Below are 26,837 nucleotides of genomic sequence, written 5' to 3'. Positions count from 1 at the left end.
ACTCAGCACCTGGACAGGCCCACACAATGGGACACATTCCAAGGCAGAGCGGAGGCTCAGAGATATGAAACCAGGGAGGGACCTCAGGTAGACCAAGCCCTGAAGTTTGGTCCAGCAAGATTAGAGATTAGCTCTAAAGCACTAGTTAGGGGCAGGGTGAGGGCTAGAACCCAGGATTTCTTCTTCCTATACAGTGCCCTTCACTCCACTTTCTTCCCCTGGAAACCTTGCTTGGATTATGCAGATGAGGGGTGCAGGCTGAAGGAAATGCAGCTTCCCCAGTCTGGGTGACATTCTTATCTGAGGACTCTCCAAGGAACCAGTGGGGAAGGAAAGGTGTGTGGGGAGCAAAGTCTCAAGCAAAGTCTTTGAGGTGAGATGTTTAGAAAGAGCTGGGCTACCCTGGGCTCGGCCGCCATCTTGCTATTTGTTGACATGGTGTTCGCTGCGGGGGGGTGCTGGAGGCCTCTCTGGACCCCCCCCATAATCACGGGGTATGGATTGGAATCCCTGTGTCAGGCACATATGGTATCATTCCCAGCCAATTTCCCGTTCCCCTTGATTAGGAAACAGGCCCCAAGAGTTAGGCTGGAACAGAGACATAAGCCATGGGAATAAGCAAATATTGCCCCTTCCTTCCTCCACCACACAGAGGAAATTACTCAGAAGGCAAGTTGATTCAGCCTTGGATTTAAATCAACTCATTGAGGGATTTACTTAGGAACTCCTGAGGGAATTATCTGGAAGAATTAATTCCAAGGGTAAAAGAGGGAGAACAGGCATTTAAGGTTAACCTTTACCTAGTTCACTTATCTGTCCCTTGGTCATTTTTCCAAACTTTTCTGAGAGTCTGCCACATGCCAGGCACTGGAGGGAGGGGCCTGACCACAAGCTTGCCACTCAGGTTTGCTGGAATCAAGGGTCTTGAGCTCTAAGGGGCTTTTGGGATCATCTAGCTTAGTTCACTCATTTCATGGATGAGGAAGTGGAGGTTCAAGTTGAACTCTGCCTGGGGCTCACAAAGAGCCCAGGGTGGGTGGATGCTCTGACCACCTCTCCATGTGGCCTGAGCCTAAGGAGCTCTCTTGCAAGTGAGCTAAGGGAAGCCTCCCAACTGGAAAGCATTATTCTGTATTGTTATGATCACCAGCTCGCGAGCAGACGTACAGCCTCATGCCTCCAACTGCACACCCAACACCATCACCTTAGCGTTCGTTCGGAAATAAAACCCAGTGAGGCAGGCTGGGCCCCGCCTCAGTGTATCCCTGCCTTACCCCAACTCACCAACATGAAGAAGCGTTTTTGTTCTTCTTACTATTTTTATTTTGCACTATAAAAAACAACAACATCAACAACCAGTAACATACTGCTTTTCTTCACATTCATATGGATTTTAGGAAATTATTGCCTTTTCCCCTGGAGAAATAACCTACAGACAAAAAGGAAGTAGTACCACATTGAGAAATCTGCAAATCCCAGAAGTCAACAGCTTGAAGACAACCCCGAGGGGCAGGGAAGAAAACAAGTGTCACCAGAGACGAGACAAGCACATATAAGGACAGCAAGCTGGGGTGACAACCGTTTCAATGCCACTGACCCAGACAGTGGGTACCCTTTCTCTCCTGGCACCCAGTGCCACCACCTCAAAGGGGTGATTGTTGGTCTGTGGTCTAAAGAACTCTTTTCAAATGACGCCAGAGTTGCTTTGAGGAGAGGTGCAACGAGAAAGGTTCAAGTATGAGTAAGAATCATGCCAAAGTCCAAAGTCAGGGAAAAACCCACAGTGAAGAGGAAACCAGAAGTGTTACTGTCTCACTACTTCACCCAAATGATTCCACCTGACCCAAGACAGAGTCTCAAAATCATCTGAGGGTTCAAATCGGCATATACATCATGTCCCTAAAACCCTGTAGGGTTACTTTCCTGACTGGGTGGTGATCAGCTTATGCCCTGAAGCAACAGAGACCGATACGGAGACTGCCAAAGTTAAAAAAATAAGGTGGAAATTGTGCTTCCTTCAAAATGAATTGGCTTCGTTACTGCCTTTTCTCCTGGTCCAGCAACTGCTTTCTCTCACGTTGCTGCAGGTATTTATTGCCTTATGCTTGAAATGAAAAGGCAAACTTTGAGGTGCAACGACTGGGCAGTCCTGAGGGCAGGGGGTCTGGAAATACAGTAGTCAGCACGCGCTGTGCTCTCGCAATGGCTTGGCCTTCCTTCAGTCCCAAGAACCTATCCCCGAGGTCAGTCTGAAGTTTGTTTGCAAACCTGGTGACCCTTCACTGTCCCACCAGGACAGAGGGACAGAGTGAGGTCTTCAGTATTGCACAGGTATGAAATGTCCACGAGTTAAAATACAAAATCACAGTTGTTCTTGGAGCTGGGCTGGTTCTCCCACCCTGGTCTTAGCAGGATGTGGCTGTGGCCATGGGGCTCTGGCTGAGCTCTGAGACCGTTGAGTGGGTGGGCAATGGTGCCAGCACCGAGGTAGGGAACGTGCAGTAGGAACCCTGCACTTCAGGGCTCAGTGTCTGCAAATGGGCTATGAACGAAGGGCCGGCTGCCTCCCCTTGGGAGGAGGGAGCCTGGGGGCTAGGCGCGGAAGGCAGGATCTCGGACTCATACTGCAGGAGCTGGCCCATGAAGCTGAAGTTGGGCGAAACCACACTCCTCCTCTGCTTGATGTAATCAAAGGCGTCCTTTAGGTGGAACTGCTTGGTCTTCATGAGGTAAGCCATGCAGATGGTGGGCGAGCGGGAGATCCCAGCCTCACAGTGAACCAGGACCTTGCCTCCCTTTTCCCTGACACAGTCTGGAAGAAAGAAAAGACAGTGAAAATGAGTTGGGATTGGAACTCAAAGGCAATTGGATTTAATTAAAGAATTAAAAAAAAAAAGTGACCTAGTTATCAAATCATCATCCCTGCTCAACGTCTGTGGTCCCACACCAAGCTTTTGCCAGTCTTTAACCTCCACTGCTGAGGATAGACTTTGGGGTCCCACCATGATGTCTATCTCTGTGTAGGACCTTCACAATCCTTAGTTCTCCAGGATACTTTCACAGGTTCTGCCACTGGAGGTGCTAGACCTGGAGTAACTCCTTCCTGGGGATGCCATCTTAACTCGGGTTCCACGGATGCGTTTCAAGAAGACTTTGGGAAAATCTTTGAAGCTGCATGCAAGTTTTTATTGCACATTCACATTTCCCTGAGAGGGTCCCAGGCTCAAAGACTGACTTGGAGAAGCAATTCCTGTCTCTCGGGGTCTGATTCTAATGGTGATGACCTAGCCCTCATCCTGGTTGAGGCCTTCCAGCCTCCCCGGGATCCCTGTTTGGCTGTACCAGGGTGGGATGCTTGGCTCAGCACCGAGGGTTCCCAACCAACCAAACATACAATAAATAGTGCACAGCCACTAATTTTAGCCTTGGCTAAGTAACGCTTACTAGACGGAGGATATAAATGGCTTTGGCAAACTCCATCTTGCACAACAATGGGAGTCACTGCTATAAAGCTACCACCTTCAGTTAGCATTCGTTAGCTCAATATGACAAAAGTGGGGTGCCCTCCTTTTCTGTTCTACTCCTCCCCCCAAAAGAGCTCCAACTGTTAAAAATGAGCAGGGGTGAAAGGTTAAACATATATACACATCAAATAAAAACCACAAAAAAGAGTCTTTCCAATTCCCTCTCTTGCTAGTGAGGAAACAATTACATCACAGGAAGTTAGATGTCCATGGCACTATGTAAGGCCACAGTATGCAAAAACATTTAAGATTTTGAAGGGCAAATAAAAAGTCAGCTCCCTTACCCACCTCCCTCCTCAAGTCCAAGAAATTTGCAAGTGCATCTCTAAGATCTGAAAGATCCAGTTTCTGAGGAGTCAGGGAGGAACCTGGAGTTTCCCCAACAGAATGAAAATCCCAAAGGACACCCCAGGATTCCTCATTAGAAGTGGCCCAATACAGTCTCTGATTCAAAAGAAAAAAAAAAGAGTTCCTGTAAATAAGTTCAACAGGGACTCCAAGTTCCTAGGATTATAGGGTCGTGACTCCAACCATCTTTTGCTCCTCCACCAGCAAAAAGCTGGTAGTCTAGCTTTTAATTGGCCCAGAGCCAAATCCCAGAAAGCAAAAGGCCTACAGTGTGTTGCTTCTGGATCCCACTTCACCCCTGGGGGCTTGCCTTCTATGTGGCCCTCGGAAGGGGTCAATGCATGGTTCGGCCTCAGTCCCTCCTTCCTCCAGCAGGGCAAGGAGTCTGGGGAAAAGCATCTCGTGTGCCTTCAGAATGCTGTGGGTTTGTGCGCTTGTGTACACAGACACAATGCACACACAGGATGGGGAGGGAGGCTTCTGAGAAGTGATGGGGGCGGGTTTCATGACCTCACTGAGAAGCTATCTAGGTAATTAAATAACAGGCTGACAAGGGCAAGGCATTCCCAGGGACAGAGAGAACAAGTCAAGGGTTTCCCACCCTGAACCCATCATCTTGACCGTCTCTCAGAGACTCCAAAGGAACCATCGCAGCCCAGAGCCTCCAGGAACAGGGAGGCAGCCTAGGCCTCTTGCCTCTGGTGAGTTTCTCGGCAGGCTTCTGTGGAGTAGAGATTGTGTGTGCTGAGCGGAGGGCCCACCACGTGGTGGAAGGGGGGCCTTTAACGGCTCCCTGCACTAAGTAATCATTGCTGCACCCAGCACCGGCCTTTCTCCCTCCAACATCCCTCAGAGCACGAGGCAGGAAGATCACCGCTCAGCTTCAACAGCTACGCATGTTAAAGGGAAAGAAGGACTCTGGAAAGGGAGGCAAGCCCACAAGGATGGGGAGTGGTGGGTGCTTGCAAATCTGAGACACAAAAAAGTCAGTCCAGCCCCCAGGGGAGATGGTTGAGGGAAACAGAGATGTCAAATGAAAGAACAATCCAGCCTGCTCGAGGAGTTGGAATCCCAACGCCCAAAGCCCCTTCTAGGCAGAGGGACCAGAGGTTTCCAGGCCTACACAGTGGAGTAAATGATAACTACCTCACGGAACATACAAAGGATGCAAAAAGATGCCAACTTCTCTGTGCATAAAACACAGAGCTTGAGACGAGCGCTCTCTTTAGTTCAAAATCAGCTGAAAATGCAAAACAATTGCCCCCAAAGCAGTTTGCCAAAAACCACGGGAAGCTGCCGGGGCCCTGGGGGCTCAGTGCGTAAGGAGTGCTCTCTCAGTCCTTCTGTTTGCTTTTAAAAATATCCCAACCTACGTAGAAGCACAGTTTGGGTGGTTCTTTCCCTCCCCTGCTTCCCTGGCACAGAGCATCACACACGGATGCACCCTGCTTCCCACCCAGCCAGAAACACTAACAAGAGCGACAGAGTATTGCCATAAAATTGTAGTAATTCATTTATCTTGCAAATTAAAGCTCCTATTAAGAGCAACTCAAATCCTCCCCTCTGTCGTTTTGGTCGGTGCATCCAACCAGCCAAGTTGGCTCTACAACAAGATGCTTTTCTTCTCAGTGAAGGGAACCCCCATCAGTACATCAAAATCCAAGAACACGTTCCCCTCGGGGGCCCCCAAAACAACTGAGGGGGAATGGCTGCACCTACCAATGAAATCTATTGCTTCTTGAAAGTGGGAGCTGATGTTAGCCGCATGGCTGTCTTCCACGGGGATCCATTTGTAGTGTAGGTGGGTCGTGCAGGCCTCAGAGGTCCGTCGTGAGACATTCAGCAGAGCCGTGATGTGCAGGTTGGCGAGGAACTCGCACTTGGATGCATGGTAGGCACTTCCAAGGTAGAGGAACGGAAGGATTTCGACTGGGCCGCCCTGGAAGCAGGGGCAAAGGAGGACAACCAGGAAACGTTGGATTAGCTTGCTCTTTGGGGAGAAGAAACAAAAAACAACCCTGACCTATTTGTTTTCAGGTGGGAGGTTCCCTTTCTGGTTTCCAGGTAGAGAGTTCAGAGTCAGCATAGTTCACCCAAGAGTGTGTGGGTGGAGCCTCCGTCCTGGTAAACTCTCTACCCTACATTACTGCCTTGTGACTCAGTGACAGCAAATCTCACACAGCTAAGATTTTCATTTTCTTATATATATTGAGGTGGTAGGAAATGCCGGCAGCCTTCCTATGCTGACAAGGATGAGAAGAGGGTGGTGTGATGGAAGGCTTGAGAGGCCCGTGTTGTAGTTCTAGCTGCCCTGAGAGTGCCAGGGTGAGCCCTTTAACCTTGGGGGCAGCCTCGGCTTCCTTCTAGATAAAATGGAAAACGGTTCAACAAGGTAAGCCCCCTCCTTTACAATCCTGACGTTGTATATAATGTGTTTCATCAAACCTAGGACACTGTTGATCCTAAGATGCATTTGGAGCTCAGAGATGTTAAAATATACTTCCCCCCGCCCCCCAAAAAAGTATACTTCTCAGAAGTGAAAATGACCACTATCTATCCAAAATCCTCAGATAATGAAAAGCTGTTAGGCCATGAGCAGGGCCTGATCTTTTTTTTTTTTTTTTTGGCTGTGCTGCACTGCGTGGCATGAAGGCTGCAGGATCTTACTTCCCCAACCAGGGATCGAACCCGTGCCCCCTGCAATGGAAGCATGGAGTCTTAACCACTGGACTGCCAGGGAAGTCCCAGGCCTGATCTTCTTCTTGTGGGGCTGAGTTTTGGTGAGAGACGCAGACATCTTCACCCTTTTGGAGACCACCTATACCTGAGGTTTCTAGTTAAGAAGGATGCCCAAAGAACCAGAGACCATCTACCCTGAGGCAAAGCTAAAAAGAACAGCTAGCTAATCGGACTCTGGCAGTCTCAGCATTTCCAGGGTGGCAAGAAAAGCCATTGTTCCATACTTGGAACAATGGGAGCCCCTGGAGATTTAGAGGGAAAACACTGAGCTGGGGTGACAGTAGCTGTGTCTTTGCCAGCCTTTCCCATATCATCCATCCGCTTCCTGTGTTTCCATTTCCTGTCCTGGAATAAGAGTAGAATGGAAACTCTCTGCCAGACCCACAATAGGGAAAGGGGCACGGGACGAGGGCCAGGAGAAGGCAATTCTCAAATTACCCCGCATGGGTGTTTGCTTTTTCTTTCCTGAGAAGTCATGTGCTTAAGGCAAAGGCCAGTTTGGCCACTTGAAAGAAAGTTACAGAGATTTTACAAAAGGTAGTAATAGTAACCAGTATTTTTATTAGCTGGCCCCTGAGCTTAACACTTTAGGTGTACCTACATAGATCTCTCCCTCTCTTTAGAGCCTGGAAAATGCTGACACACAAGGCCTGGGATCCTACTCAATTTCTCCTGGAGCTTAGCCCAACACCCCTGAAACCATGTTTCTTTCCTTTTTTGAATCTTCTTTTTAGACTCAAGAGAAAGAAACCAAAGGCCTTCAGAAACCCCAAAGGTTAACATGACCTCACCTGGCTTCTCTCAAGGCAGAAGCGCTACTAAGAGTAGCACTAGGGGGTTCCCCAGATGAACGGTGGAAACACACCAGGGCCTCCCTGGTCCTTGCTTGGCCAAAGGTCTGCTGTGCTTTCACAACATCCTGCAAAGTCTCGTTTCTCTTTCACTTTCTGAGAAAGGAGGGGGAAAACACCACCCAAACAAACAAATAAAAATAGAAATCCAGCTAAGCCGGATGCCCATGGCTTGAAAGCCCAGGGTTCATCATACACTGTAATTTTAATAAAAGAAAACAAACAAAATAATAACCCTGGCACCTCGCCAAGCTAACAGGTTTCCATTCAAGGAAAAGCCACCTGGCTGTATTTGGAAGTTTATCCCCAGGGGCAGAGCTCTGCTCTTGGCAGGCAGCTGGCATCTTAGGCAGTATCTAGAAATCTTCCTTCTTATGATTTGGGTATGTTCTTATTTTGTGCAAAGAACCTGAAAAGCTCCTCCTACCAAGTCAGATGCCTAGACTGGCCCTCTTCCAAAAGAAGGCATGTGGAAAACAGAACAGGGTCCTGAAAAGAACCAGAACAAGGAGTTAAGAGAAGGGAGTTCTGGGCCTAGTGCAGCCATGAACCCAGCTGCAGGATTCTTGGCAAAATCAATCATCCCACCAGCTGTGACAGTTTTTTCCTCTGTAAAATGGGAAGGTAGGTTTTGATCTCTGTTTTCTGCAGATTTGGGTCCTTGCTGGCTTTTTCCACATCCTCCTGCAAGGTATAGGTAACCCCTGCCTGAGCCGTCCACTTTTTCTTCCTTTAATGAGTTGCCAGAAAGTACAGTTCTTTGAAGGGAAAAACCCCACATGTTTGTAGACACATGAAATCCTCTAGTGTGTCTTGATCTCTGGTTTCAGAATTTATGGAATTATAAGCATCAGAAACCCCTAGGGGAGGCTGCTTAGCCATCCAAATAGTAATTTCTCTACAACCCTTCCCCAATCTTCCTCCTTCAGTTAAAAATACCAAGACACGCTTATACAGATACTGGGTTGGTTTGCAGAAACTGCAGAGCATGAACAGTTATGAAGAAGATCAACACAGGAAGCCTGAAAGTCAGCTCTGAAACGTCTTCAGGGAAACCTAAATCGATATTTCAAAGCTTCTCTGCACCTCCCAGGCCAGCTAATAATAATGTATCTTTCGCTTCCACTTTTTGCCAGAAGCCACCAAGCATCCTGAAGTGCATTTGCTCTTGTCAGCTTATTTGCTGGAAGGAAGCTCATTTACTCTTAGATGGAAACTCAAGTTGGCAAGCAACAGAGGCTCTCTAAAGCTAGAGGCCTCTGCCAACTCCCTGATCCGCAAACGAACCAACCAAGGTTGCTGAGCACGGAGTGGAAGAGCCAGGGTGCTGTGCAAGGAACAGAGCCAGGAGCCGGGATGGTACTTCCACACAGTGTACCTGGTCGTAAGCCGGCCTGTAGCTGATGTTGAGCACTGATTTCCCACACTGACTGATGAGGGCTGTCTCGGTTTCAACCTTCTCTGGTGAAATGGGTTTTACGTCCACGCAACACTCAGGATATTCCGAGTGGAAAGTCTCATATCCCCCTAAAAGACAAAAAAAAAAAAGCAAGAAAGATATAAGCATCGATTTTTCTCAGGCTGTCAGAAAATGCCCAGAATTGATCAATACCCTCAGTGTGGAATAGTAAAAAAATATTCAGCTACCATACATTTTGGTCATATTAAAAAATTGAGCCAAAACAAGTAATAGTTTTAGGATAGAAACGGGCTCCACAGACACACACACACATACACACTCTCTCTCTCTCCCTCTCCTAAAAAGCTATAGTTCAGAGAGGCAATGATTAACTTTCTATGCCTATCAGAAGAAGCTTAAACTGTGAAAGGAAAAATATCTGACATCTGGCAAATATTAACCAAATCCTTCCAGAAAACAAAAGCTATTTTCTCTCATTTATCTAAAATGCAGGTGTGATTATGCAGAATTTCATTAATTTGTGAACGAGACTGCTAAACTGGTCTGTTTCATCCCTAGTCCCTTAGCTCTAAACTGGATTATAGATGAAACCTCCTCTATTCATAAGGGAATGGGGGCTAACACGAGGTTTAAACTCAGGGCAATAAAACAGCCCTGCCCTTTCTCTTTGCCAAGGTGCTAAGAACACTGCTGACAATCCTCTCCACAGGTCCAATGTAATCAATCTAGTTAATTACCTTCCAAACCAGAGCAATGAGGCCTTCTGAACTTAATTCTTACCCCTTTAAGTAAAAACTCTTTCTTTCTCCTTGATGACCACCTACTTTCCCTTTATCTCCTTATCACCCTCCCCTCCTGAACTTTCTCCCCAGCTACACACACACACACACCCCCTCATACCTGGCAGGTATGATTCTATAAAAATCCTAACTATATTTAAACTTCTCCAAATGGATCAGATCACTTAAGGTAAAAACTACTCTCTGACCAAGTCATAGAAACTTGAGCAGGTAAGTTCTCGGGCCCATACATGAGGTAGGGAAGAACCAAATGAAGCACTGGCCTCGAAGCCTCAGAATGCCAAATGCTGCTGGGTGCACAGGCCAGACTTGTGTGGGGAAACACTTTGCTTCCAATCCAAAGGGACCTAAAGACACTTCCAAGAGCCTCCAGAAAACCTGCTTCTTTTTCTGGCCCAGAAAATTCACTTGGGGTCAAATCATCAATTTTTTTTTTTTGGCCATGCTGCGCAGCTTGTGAGATCCTAGTTCCCAGCTTATGGGATCTTAGTTCCCTGACCAGGGATTGAACCTGGGCCCTGGCAGTGAAAGTGCTGAGTCCTAACCACTGGACCGCCAGGGAATTCCCTAAATCATCAATTAAATAAGCATTCTGAGACCATGTATTTTTCCAAAAAGGCCCCCTTTTTTTCTTCTGTCTTTTGGTGTTGTAATAGCCCCACAGTGGAGGACATGGTGGCTTTTTAAACCCCTGCAGTAGGCAAATGGTTAATGGATTACACGGCAGTCTCCAGCTCTCTCCCAGAAGCTGCAGCCAATTCCTAGAATGAGTCATCTAGCCATTACTGCTTCCTCTCAGCTTGCTGGAACTGCCCCCAACCCCATTTAGCACACCCAAATCTCCCCTGTGGTCACTTCAACAAATAGCCAATTGGGCCTCCCCAAATGAGCTTCTGGACCTCCACAATGACCACGTTCCCGGTCATGATGACAGGCCATGCCTGAGGGAGGCGGAGGTGGAAAGTTTGAAGGTGTCTGTGGCTTAGTTTCCCCTCCCTCCCCACCATTGCCCCCACCCCTTCCCTCCCAGAAGTCAGAAAGAAACCACACTTACACTGACCCTCAGCCTCCTCCGAAGAGGTGTCCCTAGTTAGCAAATCACTTCCTGTGCCTGGGCCTCAACATTTTGGGTCCCAGGAGACAAACTGAGTGATAGGGGTTGGGAATCTGAAGTAAGAGTGGCCCAGGCCCTCTCAAACTTCAGAATGAAGCTTGGGAAAGAGAAGCCTTCAGGCCACCCCATCTCTTGGCTTTAAATAGAGCACTTAACAGTTGGCTGTTGGGCTTCCCTGGTGGCACAGTGGTTAAGAATCCTCCTGCCAATGCAGGGCACACGGGTTCCAGCCCTGGTCTGGGAAGATCCCACATGCCCTGGAGCAACTAAGCCTGTGCGCCACAACTACTGAGCCTGTGCTCTAGAGTCATCGCGCCACAACTACTGAAGCCCACGCGCCTAGAGCCCATGCTCTGCAACAAGAGAAGCCACCACAATGAGAAGCCCGTGCACTGCAACGAAGAGTAGCCCTTGCTCGCCGCAACTAGAAAGCCCGCGGGCAGCCATGAAGACCCAACACAGCCAAAAATAAAATAAATTAAAATAATAATAATAATAAAAAGAGTTGGCTGTTAGGAGGACAGACAGGAGGTGCGGGTGTGGGCTGGGTCCTGCCTGCCTGTTGACAAAATAAGGCAGGCAGACAAAGAGTCTCAGTGTAGTTGAGGGACAGATAAACAGGGTCCTGCCTCTTCCAGCTGGGGTCAGGAGTCCTATAGATTAGATGGTCTGTCTTTCACCCACTCCCATCAGAGGCGTGGAGAGACGGAACATTCCTCTCTGGTGCCTCACTTGAGCTGCAAGAGCCGTGGCAATTCTTTTGGCAGCTTCAATCCTCTTCAGAGTGATTCTGTTTTTGAAAACCACCACATTACCAGGGGAACTGAGCAGAGAAAGCACACAGACACTATATATAAATACGCACTGACAATGCCGTTCAGTCTTCTCATTGTAGTGGGTTTTTTTGGGAGGGGTGGGCATTGAGGGAAGTGTAAAAGGCACTGCAGGACTTCCCTGGCGGTCCTGTGGTTAAGACTCCGTGCTTCCAATGCAGGGGGCTTGGGTTCGATCCCTGGTTGGGGAACTTAGATTCCACATGCTGCGTGGCCAAAAAAAAAAAGGTTTGCCCCACGATCTGAGATGCCACTAGATTAAAAACCTGAACTCTTATCTGGACGTGAGTTAGTTAAAGAAATAATTTTCTTTGGCAACAACTTAGTACTGTTATAAGGGTAAGTATTAAGCAATTTCTACTGAAATTTAAAACGGACATAACTTTCGACCTGGCAATTCTCATAATTTTACTGAAAGATAGTGCACATGCAAAAGCATTTGGACAAAGTTATACTCTCCCACACTGCTTCAAATACTAAGGCTGGAAGCAACCTACTTACTGGCTATCACCAGGGGATGGGTTTAAAAAGTGAATAGGACATGTATGCTCTGATATGGACAAATCTCTCAAGATCTAGTTAGATGAAAGAGGCAGGAACAGGAAATATACAAAATCATTCTATTTTTACTCATGGAAAATTAATTTATCTAAAGATGAACAAGAAATAGTTGACTGTTGTCTCTAGGGAGTAGAACTGGGTTCTAGGGCGTGCAGAAGATCCACTTTTCATTGTACAGCCTTTGTGCTGTATGTTACTTACATTAAAAAAATTTTTTTTAAACATTAATTTTCCTGAGATGTGAGTCTACAGAGCTGCCTACTTCCTGTGGCAATAACTTCCAAACTGCTAGCATGGCCCCCTGGAGAGGGGTGGGGAGCACAGACAGGACCCGGAAAGGTTCCCTGGAATGTATCTTTCATGCTACTGGAGAGGCAGAAGCTTTTTCTGTACTCACTGCTAAGAAGAGGAGACAAAAAGCATATCAAAAAGAAATCAGGGACTGTGTGTGAAACCTCTGCAGAGCTTGGAGGGCACTCTCCATCTCCTGGGGGCTGAGGCTGGGTAAAAGAGGAAGATCATCATCTTCTGCCTCTGTTGTTTCCCTAACAGGAATCAACAGGGGACAGTCTGCAAGAGGTGCTAATAGAGGTGGGAGCTGCCCGTGTGCCTCTGGAATCTCCTGGCCTGGAATGTGTAAAACTCCACAAGTTGCACGGTTTTAAAACAGCGCTCTCACTCTCTCAGCTCACTGCACCTGAGCTCTGAATCACATCAGTGTTACACCTCAAGGTGTCCCCGTCAGAGTCGGCCCGTGCAGCCTAGGCTGAGTCCTCACATCTGCCCTACAGGCTACACCTTCCATACATCTGAGGTTACAAAGGACTCAAATACAAGGTGGCAGCAGTCATAGGAAGTGACCCAGAAATCAATACTCTGGAGTCTGAGAGTAAATCACCCACCCACCACCAACGTCATCTCCCCCAGCAGGTGGAATGGGCAGACTGGTGAAGCAGCTTCTGGAGATCTCAAACCAAATGTGACGCAATCCCCTTCACAACCACCCTGTGGCACCTCTCATGTGTCCTGGCTCGCTGGCCAGCCTGCCTCCCACCCCTGGCAGACAGCATTAGGCCCGCCGGGTTTGGCCCAAGACCAGTACAGGAGATGATCCCGGGGTGGGGGAGAGGAGGTGAAAAGGGTGTCAGCTCCAAACGGAGCTAGAGAAAGGCCTGGGAGGGGAGAAGGGGAAGCCAAGAAACAATAAAAAGCAATAAAATGAAATGGAAAGGAAGGGGAGGGGAGGAGAGGGACTCGCCAGGGTCAAAAAGGCAAGAGGGTCGAAGAAGACACAGCCTAACATACGTTAATCGTGCAGGAGGGAGGAAAGGGGACACCGCGGCGCCACGCTTCGGGGGTGAGGGTGTTGCGACCTGCTGATCCCTCCAGATCTGTCCATCAGGACGGCTCCAGAGCGCAGGCCCCAGCGAGAGCGGTGAAGCCGGCGCCAGGAAAGCCGGCCCGCGCCCAGCACTAGCCGACCGACCCCCAACTGAGAAGCAGCGCCCCCGGCTGCGTAAGCAACCCCACCCCACCCACCGGGGCCGAAAGGCCGATCGTCAAGCGCTTTCGAGGAACGCGAGTGGGGAAGCCGTGAGCGCTGACACTGGCAGTGCCCTCCCTAGCGCACGTCGAGCCCCAAGGTGCAGACTCCCGCCAGCGGAGAACTGCTCGGGTTCTAGCGTCGAGAAAGGCGCCCGGCGCCAGCAGGGGACCCCAGAGCCCGGGGCCGTCCCGGCGCGGACGGTAACAGGGGACCGGCGTCCCAGACGCGCTCACCTTTGAGGAAGTAGACCCGCGGGCCGGCGGGCAGGCAGGCGAGCAGCGAGGTAAGCACGACGCGCGCGGAGCTCTCCTCGCGCAGTTTCTGCCAGTGGCGGCTGCCCTGGTCCAGCACGACTACGGCCACCACGCCACCGCCGCCCTCCTGCAGCAGCCGCGCGCGCGCCGCCTCGTCCGGCAGCACGTAGCGCGCCGACACCGCGCCTCCGCGGGCCCGCCGCAACACCACCGAGTTGAGGTTGACATTGAGCGAGCCGCGCACGCTCGAAGAGGCGAAGGCCAGGTAGGGCCGGCAGTCGAGCACCACACAGCGCGCCGCAGCCTCCTTGCGGAGCATCTTGCGCAGCTGGCGCCCGTCGAGCGACGTGACCTTCATGCCGCCGCCGCCCAGCGGCCCCGCGCCGTGCGCCCCGCAGGTGCCCACAGCCAGGGTGCCCGCCGGCGAGGCCCGGGAGGGCGACCCGCGGGGCTGCGGCCGGCCGACCGAGCCCGGCGCCGGAGCGACCGCTCAACTCTTCTTTCCCGCTCTGCACGCTCGGCACCCGGCCCGGCCACTCGCCGCCCCAGAAGCCGGGGATTCCGCCGGCAGCTCAGCATTTTATGTGAATGGGTGTACAGCCTGTGACGTGGCTGCCCATATAAGGCCGAATAAGGGTATTTCCCCGCCCCTTCGGGCTGTGGCCACGCCCCCGGGGAGCCGGACGCGCTGGGCGGGCGCCGAGCGTTAGTCAGCCTGAGAAAGAGGAAGTGGAAAGCAGCTCGCTGTGCTCTCTGCGGCGCTGCGCGGAGACAGTCACTCGCGCATCACCGGGGACTGCCGGTGGGGTGTCAGGAACGCCATGAGGCCGAGGTGACCCACGCTGTGCGGGAAGAGGAGGAAGCGGGGGAGGCTGAGCTGGCGTCGCGCCATGGGTTTAGAGTTTCATAGACGTAGGTTCCGAACCTGCTGGGGGCCGGGCCAGGCACCGCGGTAGGCAGAGCTAGGGGCGCCCTCGGCCAGTGCCCCCATATGGATCTGACGTAGATTTCGATCCTTACCCGTCTTTACGCGGGAAATGAGATGATAGCTGGAATTTGCTTCGAAGGCTGGGTTATCGACTCAAGATTGGGCTTGTGTTGGTAATGGTTGAAGTTTGGTGATGGGTACCTGGGGGTTCATTATCCTGTTTTCTCTACTTTTCTTTATATTTTGAAATTTTCCATAATAAAAGTACCTCAAAGTAAAAGTGGAGAGAGAAGAGCCAGCAACTAATTTCCCCAAATGGATTCTGCCCTCAAAGGATTGATGGTCCTTTTCTTTGTCACACTCCCAGTAAAAATCAGAATAATTGTTTTTTGAGGAACCGTTTTCTGGGCCCCAGAAAAATCTGTCCTGAAATCAGCTGTAGCATCAACATGCACCGTTGATGGAGCTCAGCCCAGCCAACTGTCCAGGTGGCTTCTGGATTTGGGGGATTATCTGTGGCTCAAGTATAATCCCAGGCTGTCTGCCCCCATCAGTCCCCAGCAGCTTCAGGCTTCCCATCCCCTATCCTGGGGAACTGGACACGATTCACCCATTCAGCAAGTATTTACTGAGGGTCAGCTTTGTGCCCTGGTAGCTGCAGGGACATGCTCGAGGGAAGCATGCTTCTACCCCCAAACTCAGGACTAACCATTTTATTGTGAGCCTGAGGAGGGAGGGGACTGCCTGATGGAAAACAGCCTGCCTCCACTAGGGAGGGGCTTGTTTACTACCGACAGAGGGGAGTACGGTTTTTAGAAGGAAGCAGAAATCCAATTCTGAAATCAAATGCAGTCAAACCAGACAACAGCTAGCTGGCCATTGCCTCTGGGTGTCAGAGGCCTTCAGTCAGAGGCGCTGTCCTCACCCTGCCAGTGGAATCCCAACGAAGATGTGATGCCAGGGGGTTTTCTTTCTCTTTGGGATTCTCCGTGCCAGCCTTCCCTGCAATCTGCTCCTCCTCTAGTGTCACCGGAACCACCCAGCCCCAGACATTTCAACCTACAATCACACATGTACGGAACACCCACATGGCCAGGCTCTGTATGGTTGCTGGACCCCAAAGTGAGCAGGACTCACTCTGCTCCAGCTGCCCCCAGCTCGGAGAGGAGGCTTGGTCCAGCCCACAGGCCTCTTTTTTTTTTTTTTAATTAATTAATTTATTTGCTGCACCGCGGCATGTGGGATCTTAGTTCCCCGACCAGAGGACCAGGGATCGAACCCCTGCAGTGGAAGCGTGGAGTCTTAACCACTTGACCACCAGGGAAGTCGCCACAGGCCTAAGGTCCTGTAGTCAGTGCGGAAGAGCATCCACGGTGTGCGAGGTGGGGTAGGGATGTGGTCCTGGAGAAGGCCACCCAGAGCAGAGGAGAGCTGAGGTGAGCGTAACGAGAGTGAATCAAGGTGAGCCAGGCCATGGAGTGGGAGAGTGGAGGACATTCCAGGCAGAGAAAACTGCTTGCGGTAAAGGGAAAAAAACCAAGAATCCAGCAAGGTATGTGCTGGAGGTACGTGGGAGACTAAGGCATTTCTGGCATTTATTAGAAAATTAAGCAGGCTCAGGTGACAGAGGGACTTGTGTGCCATTTAAGGCATTTGGACCTTATTGTTTGGCTGGAGCAGCCCCAGGTGAGGGTGTTACTCAGTGACTTGGTCAGGTGAGCATTTGGGGACCTCACTGAGGTGGCACTGTGCAGGATGGATGTTTTATTTGCAAGTGGGGGTGGGGTCCAGACCGGCGTCAGGGAGACAGATAGGCAGCTTTTGTGGGTAATCCAGGCCTGAGCTGATAAGGGGCTGCCGGAACTTGGCAGTGATAGCAGCAATTGAAGAGGCCACACAGATGGGAGAGACATTTAGGAAGTAAATTGCCGGAAGGGATGGGATGGCGGAGAGAGGAGTAGAGGGTGACTGAGTAAATGGTGACACCTTTAGATAGGGACCCTACAGGAACAGGTCTGAGTGTGTAGCAGGAGGAGGCGGGGGTGAAGTTTAGACTTATTAATAAGTAGGAGTTGATCCTGGGCCACCCAAGGGGGTAGTGGAAAGGTGGCCTGGCAAACAGTGCAGGAAAGTCATCCATCAGTGGATTGCTCTGGCACTTCCCACCCCAAAAGATTACCAAGTCCCTGGCTTCCAAAGACTCTGCCTTCCAGATCTCTTTCCTAACCTGACCTTTCTAGTCCCATGGCCAGGGCCAGCTTCCTGGGTGTGTGACCTGTGTAGCTGCACAAGGCCATCCTTAGAAGGGCATGATGCTTGGTTTGATGCTCTGCTGTCACTCTCTTGAAATTCTTGATAATTTTTGGACAAGGGACCCTGAATTTTCCTGTTGCATTGGGCCCTGCAAATTATGTAGCCGGTGCTAGCCATAGCTCTAGTTAAAGGGCCCCATTATCCCCTGCACTGGGCCCTACAGTAGCATCCTGCCTCCCAATCGCCAAGCCCTCTCCTTTCTCTCTTGTCTTCTGCAATGTGATCTTTTTAAGCTTAGATCAGAGCACAGAGCCCACCTGCTCCGCTCAAAAACCCTCAATGACACCTACGCACTGTCTGATAAAATCCAAATTCATGAGTGGAACATCAAGGTCCTTTTTCTAGCCAATTGGCCGTAACCCACCTCCAGCCTCGTTTGTCTCCTTCCTTCCCCCTTCCCCCTTCCCCCATCCCCAGGCTCCAGTCACACAAAACTGCCTATTTCCTAAACTTGCCCAGTATTTTGCTGCCTCCACACTTTTCTACAGGACTTGAGCGCCTCCCCCATTCCTTTGTTAGGAATCCTTCCCTGCCTTCACACACCAGCTCCAGAGCTACCGTTGCACCTCCAAGAAGCACCCCCTTAATCCCCCAGCCTGTTAATCAGTCGCCCTCCTGGGTGTTCTCACATTGTGCAGTTTCCCCCTCCCCCAACAGAGTGTTATCTGTCCTGCCATTAGTTTGAAGGCTCCCAGGCCATACTCAGGACTTATCCCACCATCTGTGACCCAGTCATAACACCCAGCACATGGTAGGAGCTCAGGCAATGTTGGTGGAATGGAATCCAGTGCTTGCTGAGGCTTGAAAGCAGCAGGCTTTTTAGGAGGCACCCAGGGGAAAAGTTGGCCACAGCATAAATCAGGGCCTTAGACCCTGGGTCAGGAGGCAGGATAGGAAGCTGTGGACGCACAGGCCCTAGGATCAGGAGCTGGAATTCATAGGCCACAGGCCTAGGAGGAGGAGGAGTGTGTCTGAGATGGAACTGTTTAAATAATCACGCCTTTCTCCACCCCCCACCCCCTGCCCACTGCTTCGGAATGGGAGTGAGGGGGGTTCAGGGAAGAAAGCAGAATTTAAATTAACATGAGCGTATGAGGCAAGGCCTTGTTCTATTTGTCATTCGCTCTCCCCTGCCAGTTCTACTCAGAGTCGGGCAAGAAGATTTTTATGTTTCTTGACCCTCCTTGACCGGTCATCCTAATCCTCAGGTCCCGGTTCATCATTGCAATCTGGTGCTCTTACCCTTTGAAGGGTCATAGTGCCCCTTTTTAAAAAGTGTGGGCCCATTCCTTGGAAAAGTGCACACACAGCTTTCAGCTTCCAATGTCAGGGAGTTTCATGGACCTGGGAACTCCTATGATCGTCCCTGCTTCCTTCATCTGCCCATAAAGTGGGGCCAGGTGGCCTGTGGGGATGGATCAGAGGGTGCCCCAGAATGCCAGGGCAGGGGCTCAGAGCCACCCAGAAGCCAAGCCAAGGGTCCTCTAGCTGCTCCAGCCCTCAGACGGGTGCATCTTGCCAGCTCTCTTCATTTGCTTGTCTCTCGTTATGAAAGTAGTGCGCATGCTCGTTGTTGAAAATGTGGAAAAAGCAGAGACGTAAAAATGATGGGGTTTTTTTTAAGAGCACTACTTTCTTTGGTGTTAACATCCCCAATCAAGACTGCTGTTGGGTCTGGACCCAAGACTTGCTTCCCACCATCTTGGTCAAAGGAAAGAGCCCTGAACTAGGAGTCAAAGACCTGGATTCCTGTCCAGCCTCTGCTATGACCGGCTTCTGTTGTCTCCCTAATATTTGTAGAATGCTTTTTGTGTGTGTAGGTGTTTTTCTCCTCATGACCCTCCCATCTCCCTTGCCCCCAGGATCTTAGAGTGGAGTGAATACAATGTTCACTCAAGGGTACAGGCAGCACTTGCTGTGTGACTGTTGAGAATCACTCACCCTTTTGTTTTCCTGTCATGGTTTCCTCTTCTATAAAATAGGGACATTAGCGCCTATCTGCTAATGGTGAGTGACAACGACATAATAAACATAAAGCTATAGCCTGACTCAAGCATAAGGTATTTGTGTGGTTGTTGCTGCTATTAATAATATCCATCAGCAAAGCATTTACTCATTTTCTCAGTCAAATCCTGATGCACTGGTACATTCAGTTTCCTCTTCTGTAAAATGGGAGTGAAAATAGGTCTTAGCTCATAGGTTACTATCAGGATTCAGTGGGTTAATCCACGAAAGGTACTTAGAACAGTGCCTGGTGCATATTAAGAACTCAATAAACGTTAACTAGTTGAACAGACTGTAGTATTTTTTCCAGCCAAGAAAAGACTTTTCTAATGGCACAGGAAAAAAAGATAGGGGTAGGCATGACAGGGAAGAAGGAGTTACTTGCTGTCTAATTCAGCTGTCAGTGAAAGAAAGAATTACTAGAAGCCTGTGAACTTGTTCTGAAGGCTTACTGAGTACAAAAGGATATTTAAAGAGTAAAAATCCCCAGACCCACTTACAGTAAACTAGGAAGGACAAGAAGCCATTCACACAATAATAAGTGCTAAGTTAGGTGGTTTTGATGTTGAGACCTGAAGAAACTTTACAGAAGACAGATCAATAAAGCCTGGAGCATTAGAGCAGGCGAGTCTGGGAGAGGGGTTTAGCTTTGATAAATAACCCCTCCAATTGTAAGAGCAAGGACTTTGGAGTGTGACGTTTAAGTCCCTGGTTTGCCGCTTACTGATTGTGTGACCTTGGACAAGTTACTTCACCTCTCTGAAGCCACAGTTGTCTCATCTGAAAAAAAAAACGGGGCAGGGGCGGGGAGAGATAATAATAGTACCTACCTCATAGGGCTGATGAGAAGATTAAATGAAGTACCTACAAAAAGACCTTCTCTGCCTGCCTGGAGCATGGTGAGGGCTCCGTGTGAGCCAGTATTTTTCTTTATGAAAAGTCACAGGCAGCACGGAAGCACAGAATCTTGGCAGTGAGGAATTGTAATTCTATTTTGAAATTTTCCAGGGAGGGAGCTTACTGCCTCATGAGGCATTTTTGAATGAGGCCAAAAAAGGAAACAAGCATATCCTGGGATTTTTATGAGATGCCAGGTATGTCCTGAGCCCTTCGCTTAATCCTCACAACCTCCCTATGATGTAAGCACTATTGCCCCCATTTTACAGTTGACCAAGGACAAAGAGCTGAAGCTGGCTTCCCTGTATTTTCCACTCTTTGCTTCCAGGTCTGGTGAAATACTGTCTAAACCTAGACCCTCTTTGAAATATTTGAAGATGGTCATCTTGTCCCTTTCCCACCTTATCTTTTCTAAGACAACAGTCCTTGTTCCTTACCATAACTGTTTTCTGAATTCCTAGAAGATTTTTGTTTATTTGCCAGAACTCTTTACTTGTGATCCCTGAATGAAACGGAGGTGCAGCAGAGAATGTCCATTTACTCAAAGTTCAAAGGTCTGACCAAAAAAGAGTGGCTGTTAAGGGCCCTGGACATGGTTAGAGAAAGGAAGAGATGGAAGAGAGCAAACACTTGAAAGCAAAGATGCAGTTCTTCCCCTCCACTGGGGAGCCACAGACTATTTCTGAAGCATGGGAGGGGGATTTTTACCCCCCACTCCTAGCCTACCCCCTGCAGCATTTCAAGTCTGGCCTGGATGGGCATGGGGCAGCCTTGAAAGCTACAGGAAGTGGGCTGGGTGTGGGAGGATGTTAGAAGGAGCAAGTTTGTGGTCCCTCCAGCTTCACCATAGAGATTCTGGCTAGAAAGATAAATGGCTGGTAAAACTTGGTCTTTTTTTTAAAATGGGGAGTGTGTGCCCTTAAGTGAGCATCGTATTTGCTCCATACTAAGACTCTGGGGGCAATGAGGATGGGAAGGCCATGGGGAGAAAACCACCTATATGTGAAAAATCTACAGCCTCTGAGTAGAGATCTCTCTGGCTGCTGGTTTTCTCTCCCCCTCCCCCCCCCCCCCCCACTGTGTGGTACCTGGAGCTGTTTCCCACACTCCAGTCTTTTACCACCTTCATGGACTTTGCAATATCTGAGTACCACCTCCTCTATCATTCCTGAAATTGATTTTTCAGAGACTCATTTAACAAACAAACAAACAAAAAACCAACCCATATTTTGTCTTAAACAGTAGTCTCTGAGGTTTAATAATCTAATTGTGTTTTTTTGTAGTAGAAATTAAAATATATGACAATTCGAATAGGAGACTTTCGTCTGTATTCCACCTACAGTCACTTCTCCTGCCACTGGGATGCCACTCTGTGCTTGGAGAAACAGTGATTGGGTTCTGGAGTAAAGGAGACAAGCGTCGGGCCCCGACTCTGGAAGTGGCCAGCAATGCAGTCTTGTACAACTGGCTTAGACTCTTCCAAGGTACAGTTTCTTCTTAGTAAAGTTGGGATAATTAACAAGTTATAAAGTAAAAACAAAATAATATACTTGAAAGTACCTTGTAAAATGCTTGGGATATTCCTTTTATCAGTAACTTCCTTGCTCCTGGGGAAGGTGGGGTCTGGAATCCTACCTCCTCTGGCCTAGAACTAGTGGGAAAACATTCCTAAACCTCAAGACTTCAGAGCCAGGGCACTGCCCAAGGTTCCACCAGCCAGGGCTCCGCCCCTGACCTGCTGTGGGACATTGTGGGAGTCACTCCCCTGCTCCATGCTTCATTTCCTGTCTTTAAAGTGCGATGAGTTTTGGCGGTGCTTCTCAAACTTGATTGTCCCTAAGATCACCTGGAAGCCTGCTGAAATGCAAATTCTCCTCCTGGGGCTGGAGAGTCTGCATTTCCAACCAACTTCCAGGTGATACTGTTGCTGCTGGCCACAGACCACACTTGGACTAGCAAGGAGTTATTTTACTTAACTCCTAGAGGTGTTGAAAGGCTTAAATTAGACAATACATCCTAAACATTTAGCCCCGTGCTTCCTTCAGGAGCTTATCCAATAGATGGTACCACTATTATCAGTATTATAGTGATTGGTGTATATGGGGGTAGGGGTGGGTTGAGAGGTAACCCCAGATAGAGCAGAGGCTGATGAGAATTCTTGTAACTGTGGGGTTTGGAAAAAGCAAGTCCTAGCTTTATAACCCATGCCATAGCTGTGTGAGTTTGGCCAGATCTCTTGACCTTTCTGAGCCTCAGTTTCCCCCTCTACAAAGGGGAGGGTGGTTGAATTAGATGGTGTCTAAGGATTCTCTCAGCTTTAAATCCAAACTTGAGGCCAGTGATCTCTGCACCACCCCACCACTAAAGGACACATAACAGTCCTGACCTTGGCCATAACCTTGAGCCACATCTGTTGCAGGGATGGGCCTGCTCAGAGCCCGCCTTGACTGCAGGGAGGATGAATAACTGGAGAGCCCAGCTTGGTGCCCTTGGTGTTCCTTGAGCTCTGAGTGACATCACCCCCGGAAGCCTCTGTTCCTTGGGCCTCATGCAAGGTTCTGCCTGCTAGGCGGGGAGGATTTGCAGCCCGGATGGGAGCAGGCTTGCCACGAGTTCAGAAAATGGATGTAAAAGGAGGCATTTCAACATTCCATTCCACTGCTGCACTGCACCGGAGGCAAAGGTGATTCACGAGTAAACTCCTTGTAAGCATGATTCCAACCCTTCCACATACCCCTCCAGACTCTGGTGTGGAGACCCAGTTGGCCAGAACCTGCAAGAAACTCGCCCGTCAGTGGAAGAAATGGGCATCCAGCAACCTAGTCCCCAAGCGAGAAGAACAGGCCTGCTGAGATGCTTGAGTCCCATGGCTGCAAGCACCCTGCCAGTGCAGTCCCTTTATTAATCCACGTTTGTATTGAGCCCTCACCAGGAGCAAACATTTACTGAGCACCTGCTGCATACCTCTGGCTAAGCAAGTTCACCTGAATAACTGATTTAACCTCACTACATCCCAGTGAAGAGAGCCTGGTACAGAAGGGGGCATCCAGGTTCAGAGAGGTTAAGTGACTTCTTCAGGGTCACACGGCAAGACATCCAACAAGGTTCACAGCCTGAGCAGGGCCCACCAGGTTGAGCTGACACCCTCCCTTCTCTCTCCTCTATTATGAACTTGTATCAAAACCCCTGTCCTTCATGGTTACACTCGATTATTTATGTTTCCCTCTCCCCGCCCCGAGCGAGGAGCCAGCCCCGAAGGTCCCTGCAGCCATAGTGCCCAGCCTGGACCACAGCTGACCCTAGGAAGACACCTTGCCCAATGGGAACTCAGATCCTAGCACTGTACTGCTCACTCCAGGGCTGAGAGGGGAAGGAAGAAGAGCCCAGGGCTTCATTCCTGACCTCAGGAGCTTACTGTCTGGGTGTTATGGACCCAAATCTGAATCTTGAAAGGGAAAGAGGGTCCGTGAGTCAGGCGGGACTTGGTTATAGATTCAAGGAGCTGGGAAACCCAGAGGAAGGGGAGATGGTCGAGGGCCCAGCAGTCAGGGTGGGCCAGGGAGAGGTATTAGAACTGAAAGCAGGGAGGATTTACATGGGCAGAGGGGAGAAGCTCGGCCACTGAAGGAGGCAAGGGAGGTGGCGGCAGCCAGGTGTCCTCTCCGGGGAGCAGAAGGCCATCCTGGTGGGGGGCAGGGAGGCTCTGGGGATGGTCAGGAGGTGGGGGAGGTTAGGTCTAGGAAATAAGGCCCGCTTTGTGCAATCAGGCCTTGTGCAGATGAAGCCTGAAAATGGTGATTACCCTTTGGCCTAGTAATTCCACTTCTGGGAAATGATCTTAAGGAAAATCTTCAAAACATGGGGGACGTAAAGCTCTACTCACAGTAGTGTTCATCACAGAGCTATTTATACGAAGGTAAAAATGGAAGCAGCCAAAACATTTCTCCTAAGAGAATGGTGAAGAAATCGGTACATTCAGCAGCCATCACGTGTGACGTTTTCAAAGATTCTGAATAATGTTCAAAATCAATTATGTTAAAATATTGAGGGAAATGGCAGGTTACAAATAACAATGACAGCTGCATTTATTGAGTGCTGTTTGCTAGGCACTCAGTGCTTTACATGTTTGGCCTCATTTAATCAATACAACCATCCCAGGAAGGTGGAATGACTTCCACAGAACAGATTGGCACACAGAGTGAGGCTCTCCCAGGTAGGGGTGGAAGAGCTGGGATTTGAGCTCTGGTCACACTCCAGTGTGTGCTGACCACCACCTGATGTAACACGACCACTTCTAGCCAGGAGACCTGAGAGAAATATATGAAATATTAACAAGGGTTCTTTTTTTCAGGGTGGGGGGGTCTGGGCGGGGGTTTGATCCCCCCTACTTTTCTGTGTTTTCCAAATTTTTCCTTATGAAGCTGTGATACTCTTTTTGTATCTTTTCCATATTTTCAGTTATGTATTCTGCTTATCATTCTGCAACTTCGTTTCTTCCATTTACTAGTAAGTCTCAGTGCTCTTATCTTCCAGATGCCCTTTATTCTTTTGGTGGGGCCTCAGAACATTCCATGGTACGGATTTGGCATAATTTATTTATCTGGATCTCCTATTGAAGGACATCCTAGTCTACACCTCTTTGGGCAGAGGGTTTTGTTTGCTTTTAACAGAAAAGAATAAACTGGGGGGAGAAGTACTTCTAGGTGGCTATACGTGTGGCTTTGGCAGATTGGGGTGGAGGGATTTAATAAGGGGCTCCAGATTCAAGGATGGTCCCTGTTGGTAAAAATGGCCAGCTGGAGTGAGTGGGTCTATTTGAAGGATGAGTTTCTGGTGTCTTAGGTTTCCAGTAATAACATCCCCTCACCCCACACTCCCCCTCGGGGCAGCTCTATCAGCTGACCCCCCCTTGGCAGGTGTAGGACTTTTTTCTTTGGAGGAAGTTATAGATTAGGATCCCTCCTGCCCTGGCTTCTTATTGACACACGGCTTAATTTTGTTTTGCTGTGGGCAAATCCTCTTCAGGAAGTCAGTTACTCCAATGCCTCTGGGCTACCGGGATGCAGAACTGACTCTACTCCATTCAGTTCTACCAACTTCCCTGGAGGTCTTTTAATAGAGTCTGAAAAACCGGAACCTCAGTCAGTTCCTTACACCTGCTGTGTGGCCTGCAGCCAACTTTGTTAGGGCCCTGGGCTGTGTGCTTCATTTATACGGAAGAAGGGGCCAGAGTTAGAAGATTTCAATCAGCTCCAACCTTCTGCTGCGATTCTTTGAGGCCTTAGTGAGAAAGACACAGTGCTGCCTCTTACTAGCTGTGCGATCCTGGGTAGGTTATTAACTTCTCTGAGTATCAGTTTCTCATTTGTAAGGTGGGGGCAGTGAAATACCTGGTAGGGTTTTGCAGATTAAATGAACTACTGCCAGGAGTTTGGTGGCTAGCACAGTAGCTATATGCCTGGAAGCTGAGCGATGAGTTATGGGCGTAATACTTAAGGATCCTTAGAATGGAAGCCCCTCGGCTCCCTTGAGCCCAGTCTCCAAGAGGTTACCTGGGGCTGCCTAGGAGAGCTTGGCTTTGAGATCCTCTGATACAGGCAGGGAAGCCTATTCATTTCTCAGCCAACAGGATGGTACCCTGAACTACCTAAGCTAAAAAGCAAGAACAACAACAAACAAGCCCCCCTTTCTAAAGGCAGCTCCTAAGCCTGTAAGAGTCCAAACTCGCCCAGCTGCGATCTGGCCAGCATGTTATGTACCTCCTCTCGCCTCATCCATAGATTTGTCTTCATCACATCACTTCATCCTTAGCCTCGGCAGCCAGAACATCAACCTACAGCTTCTAAGAGGGGAGGCATCACTTACTGAAGTTTAAAGATCTGGTCCAAAATGTATTATTAGAGAGTGAAAAAACTAAGTGAAACAAAAGGTCTGGAACTACTATTGTAGGAAAAGAAAAAACCCACTTAACTAGATGGGTGTGTGTTTTTATAGACATATAGACCTTTTTATTCTTACCTATATTCTGCTGGTATAAGAAATTCCCTAGTATAAAAGCATTATCAGCTTACAGCAGCCTCTTTGGGGGAGTGAGGGGAGCTCCCCATTTACTTTCTTTTTTAAAAAATTTATTTTAAAAAGATTTTTGGCTGTGCCACATGGGGTCTTAGCTCCCCGACCAGGGATTGAACCCGTGACCCCTGCAGTGGAAGCACAGAGTCTTAACCACTGGACCACCAGGGAAGTCCCCCTGTTTATTTTCTTTATTGTTTGACTTTCTGATAATGAGCACACCTTTTGAGAGAGGCAGTCATTGTAGCAGTTAGGAATGAGGGGTATGTTGGAGTCAGACCATCTTGTTTGGCTTCAAACTCAGATATGTGTCTCTGGATCAGACACTGAAGCTCTTGCAGCTCATCTGTAAAGTGGGACGACAGTAATAACACAACTGACCTCATGGGGTTGTTTAAAGGGTTAAACACGGAGATGCATACGCTTAGCACAATGCCTGGCACTCAGTAAACAGTGAAGTTCAGCTGCTATTATTACTTGTATAACTAAAAATAACATGTATGTAAATATTTCTTTGTCTATATATGTAAACAAAGGACAGGGGTATCTTGAGGCTGCACATGCCTTCCTGTGATACACTCAGCCCCATAAAAAGGAATGTGAGAGAGGAAGACAGAAAAGGGAATGACTGCC

General features: G+C 49.2%; 1 protein-coding gene and 1 long non-coding RNA gene across 2 annotated transcripts; one reads left to right on the top strand and one right to left on the bottom strand.

Moving 5' to 3' along the window:
- Nucleotides 1–1,338: 1,338 nt before the first annotated feature.
- DUSP5 (dual specificity phosphatase 5) lies at nt 1,339–14,379 on the bottom strand. The gene is made up of 4 exons (XM_068548530.1): nt 13,970–14,379; nt 8,841–8,989; nt 5,592–5,811; nt 1,339–2,812 (listed from the first exon to the last, which is right to left on the bottom strand). The coding sequence occupies exons 1-4, from the start codon at nt 14,346–14,348 to the stop codon at nt 2,406–2,408; spliced, it is 1,155 nt and encodes a 384-aa protein (XP_068404631.1). The 5' UTR covers nt 14,349–14,379; the 3' UTR covers nt 1,339–2,405.
- Nucleotides 14,380–14,719: 340 nt separating this feature from the next.
- On the top strand, nt 14,720–23,396 carry LOC137767789 (uncharacterized). The gene is made up of 3 exons (XR_011074566.1): nt 14,720–14,822; nt 21,475–21,616; nt 22,552–23,396. It is a non-coding gene; the product is annotated as an uncharacterized lncRNA (long non-coding RNA).
- The last annotated feature ends 3,441 nt before the right edge of the window (nt 23,397–26,837 follow it).

Source organism: Eschrichtius robustus, chromosome 7 (genome assembly GCF_028021215.1).
Source record: "Eschrichtius robustus isolate mEscRob2 chromosome 7, mEscRob2.pri, whole genome shotgun sequence".
Taxonomy (NCBI): domain Eukaryota; kingdom Metazoa; phylum Chordata; class Mammalia; order Artiodactyla; family Eschrichtiidae; genus Eschrichtius; species Eschrichtius robustus.
Note: the sequence above shows the minus strand (reverse complement) of the source record. Positions and strands in the feature narration are given on the sequence as shown.